At 41.5% G+C, this 3,664-nt stretch overlaps 1 protein-coding gene across 1 annotated transcript; it reads right to left on the reverse strand.

Moving 5' to 3' along the window:
- Window positions 1–1,577: 1,577 nt before the first annotated feature.
- LOC111467241 (transcription factor MYBC1-like) lies at window positions 1,578–3,451 on the reverse strand. Its single transcript, XM_023112093.1, has one exon. It carries the CDS (start codon window positions 2,970–2,972, stop codon window positions 2,058–2,060), a length of 915 nt encoding a protein of 304 aa, XP_022967861.1. The 5' UTR covers window positions 2,973–3,451; the 3' UTR covers window positions 1,578–2,057.
- Window positions 3,452–3,664: the final 213 nt, after the last annotated feature.

A 3,664-nucleotide genomic window follows, 5' to 3' on the forward strand; every position in this document is an offset into this window, starting at 1 on the left:
TTGATGAGAAATAAAAAGGAATATCGAAAATTCGAGTGGTAAGACTTTCAAAGCGACTCTCGACGTGAGAATCCAGGCTATTCAGGGATGAGCCTTTCTTTAGGGATTCCACTTTCAAGAATTGAAGAAGAAGAAGAATCCGTGCCAATAGTTAGATCTTAATTCGGCTACCTCTCCCACTCATCAAGGAAGATCACAGGTACCTTGTACGTAGTTAAGGTTCAAACTTTGTTTGGTCTTGCTTGATTCTAGACTAGACTGGAACCGGATTTCACGGTAAGAAAAGAAGAGGAAAGACTGAAAGAAATAGATTAGGTGAATGAGCTTACCTTGACTTCCAGGTTAAGGTCAAACCTCAAGATCGTGCACAGCCTGCAAGAAGCAATGTATTGACAGACAACAAGGATAACTAACTACGTAGAGAAGTCAATGCACGAGATCCCAGTACTTTTGCCACCTAAAAAAATGGAGTTGAAGGAAATGTAAACAAGGTAATTGTGTGTCTCGCAGCTTCGCTCCTCTCCTTCTCAAATGAAACATTCTTTCTTCTCTTCTGTGAAGGAATCTATATCTCGACATAAGCCAAGAAGATTCAACTCAAGGTTAATTCGAGTAGCTTCGCCCCTGAACCTTATGTGAGTTTGACCCGCCTTTGACTCCGCTTGCTTCTGGGCCAAGGCTTTTTAGGCTGGTCTAAGATACCAAAAGGATTTGAGCTGCTTTCGCGAGGGCTTTGGAAATATCGAAGTATTTATTTAGCTTTTTTTTAATTAAAAATATTATTAAAACTAAATTCAAAAGGCATTTTTTTAAAAATACCCTAGGAGTTCTTTTATTAATAATTTAGTCAACCAAATAAACATAAATAAATAAAAATAAAAAAAAAGAGAGCATAATTTTAATTCCTTTATGCATAGGAAGACAACTCCATTATAAAGGGCACAATTATTAAAGAAAAACTGGTAGTCAACTATGAACAAAAAAGTATGATAAAGTAAGAATTATTAACAAGGCATCATAAAGGGCACCCCTTAAAACTAAGGCCCCCCTACCCCACACGAACCCATATCAGTCCCCAATCTGATTCAACCAACTGAAACAAACTTCACTTTTTCCACATATAATCTAAACACTTCACTATCTTGTCAAATAATCTAAGATACCCAACCCCTGATATCGCTTGGTACATCATAGGTTCGACCAAAACACGGTCATGGCCTAACAACATTCGCTTAGGCATGGAACCCATCGGTCCATGTTTCTTTTCTTTTCGTTTCGTTTCGTTTCGTTTCTTGATGATTTTATCACACGGGGTAGGAGGATTTGAACCCATCGGTCCACGTTTCGTTTCTTTTTGGTTCTAGAAGACTGTATCACACAGGGTACGACGATTTGAACCTAAAAAACCTCTTAGGAAACCTACGCTCGAGTTTTCTTAACAGCAGGTAATCAATGAGGATTAAAGCGTACAAAAGTATTCATCAAACTCGAGGTGCTAGAGCTATTATTAATGCATGGGCATACACAACAACAAAAACAACAAAATCAGTAGATGCTCCAAGTTGTTTGTTGGATCATAGAGGAAGAACATTAAAAATATGGATTGATTAACTGAGATGTCAAAATGATCACATAAAAATGTTCATATAACACTGTCAATACACCAACCATCACATGTTAATGAGTTTCTTCAGCTTTTATAATATACAAGTGCAGAAAACTGACCTAAGGATGCATAGATATCACGTCTGCTCCAATCATCATCAACTGGTTCTTGGATTGCAACATATCAACCCTTTCCACCCTGATGATTACACAAGAAACAACTGCAACCACAAAAATCTAATGCCATTATTATCCGTTCGAGCCACACGACGAGGACCGATCATCGTTGGGTATGATAGATAGCAACCAACAAAGAACAGGATAAGGGATGTGCCTCTACCTATTTGTAAAAGAAGTGAGCTAATGAACAACTAAGATAACATTTAGAGTTTCAGATCAGACCCATATGAGATTTATACCAATTTCCACAAGAATTAGAATAGAACATGCTCTCAATCATCCCCAGTAGGGAATAAGGTGAGAACTTTTCTTCCACCATTGGCATTGGCTGATTCCAAATCCTCAATGTAATTAGGAATTGAGCTATGCACTGGTGCACCCATTCTATGGACTGGTTGGGATTGTCTAGCTAAGAATGGATGCTCAAACTGGCCATTCGGGGGCGACCCGAAATGCCCGACTTGTCGATGATACGACGGCTGGAGCTGTGGATGCCCGGCGACAGCAGCAGCAGCAGCAGCAGCAGCCATATGCTGCTGGTGATGGTGGTGTTGCTGTAAAGTGGCCATTGGAACAAAGGGCAAGAAATGGTCTGAAGTGGAGCGAGCCGAGTGAAGCAAATGGGGTGGAACTGGGGAGCTAGCGAACAAATGGTCAGTGGGATCTGAGGAAGCAACCAATCCACCACCACCACCACCACCGCCGCCGCTGGACAAGCCCTGCATCCGTTTGAGATAGAGGCGGTACTTCTGCAAATGGCTAGCAACGTTCTCTCTGGTCAAGCCATCGACACTCATGAGCTGCATTATGGTCTTGGGGACGGCATTTTTGATACCCAAATGAGCAACAGCATCGACGAATCGCTTATGGAGTTGAGGTGTCCAAACGAGACGCGGCCGCTTGAGGGTTCGAGCCGGTTCGTCGCTAGCAGCCCCAGAACCCAAATCGGCGGAATCACCGAAATCCGCCGAGTTGGGCGGCGCAATTCCATTGCCGGAGCCAGGGAGAGGATTCGAAAGCGGCGGAGATGGACAGGGCAAGGGCGGACTGGTATTACTGGAATTCTGAATATCAAAAGCCAAAGCTAGATCGGGAGTTATTAGGGTTTGAGAAAGAGGCATCAATTCATCCGGAGATGGAAGCTCCTCTTCCCATCTCGAGAACCAATTGGAGTGTTCTTCCCTCATTATTTCCCCAATCAAACTCCAACCCACTTCACAGTTCTTCGTCCTGGTCAACAACTGAAACCCCCTTTGAAGAAGAACACCAAAAACAGCAAAAATTTCCAGAAACTAAAGAGAACCCAAGTCAATAAACACGATTAGCAACAAAAATCAACAGAAATACACAAAACCCAGAAACAAAAATCCATCGCAGAATCAGAAGAACACCGAAAAACAGAGAAAATGGAAGATGGGCAACGATGATTCTGAAAATCAAGATGAAGGAGATGAAGAAGAAGGGGGATGGATGATGGATGATGGATGATGGATGATGGATTATTAAGAATTTGGGTCGCAAAAGGGTTGAAGATGAAGAAGAGAGGTTCGAGGTGGATCTTGTTTTCTCCTGTTTTCCTCTTTTCTCTTAGTTTTTCTCTCACTAGGAACCGGGGGGCGTGGAGGTACTGTCGTTGATGCTCTGTTTGCCCTCATATTTCTTTTGTTTTTTTTTTTAATTTTAATTTTATTTTATTTTATGAGAATTATTTTCCTGGATTTATGGGTCTCATTAATAATACCTGAAAGTGAGTGTTGTAAAGATCCATAAGATTTTGTTCCCCATCATAATTTCTCAAGCGCGTATCCCCCACGCTCCTTTGCATATATCTTAAAGGCTTTCCCTATTTTGGTTCTTATTTTGTGGCTTGCTTTTGTTT

This window comes from Cucurbita maxima, unplaced genomic scaffold (assembly GCF_002738345.1).
Source record: "Cucurbita maxima cultivar Rimu unplaced genomic scaffold, Cmax_1.0 Cma_Scf00033, whole genome shotgun sequence".
NCBI classification, from domain to species: Eukaryota; Viridiplantae; Streptophyta; class Magnoliopsida; order Cucurbitales; family Cucurbitaceae; genus Cucurbita; species Cucurbita maxima.

Excerpts from the sequence above, each read along its gene's own strand:
- LOC111467241 (XM_023112093.1), bottom strand. The coding sequence starts at position 2,972 with ATGAGGGAAGAACACTCCAATTGGTTCTCGAGATGGGAAGAGGAGCTT.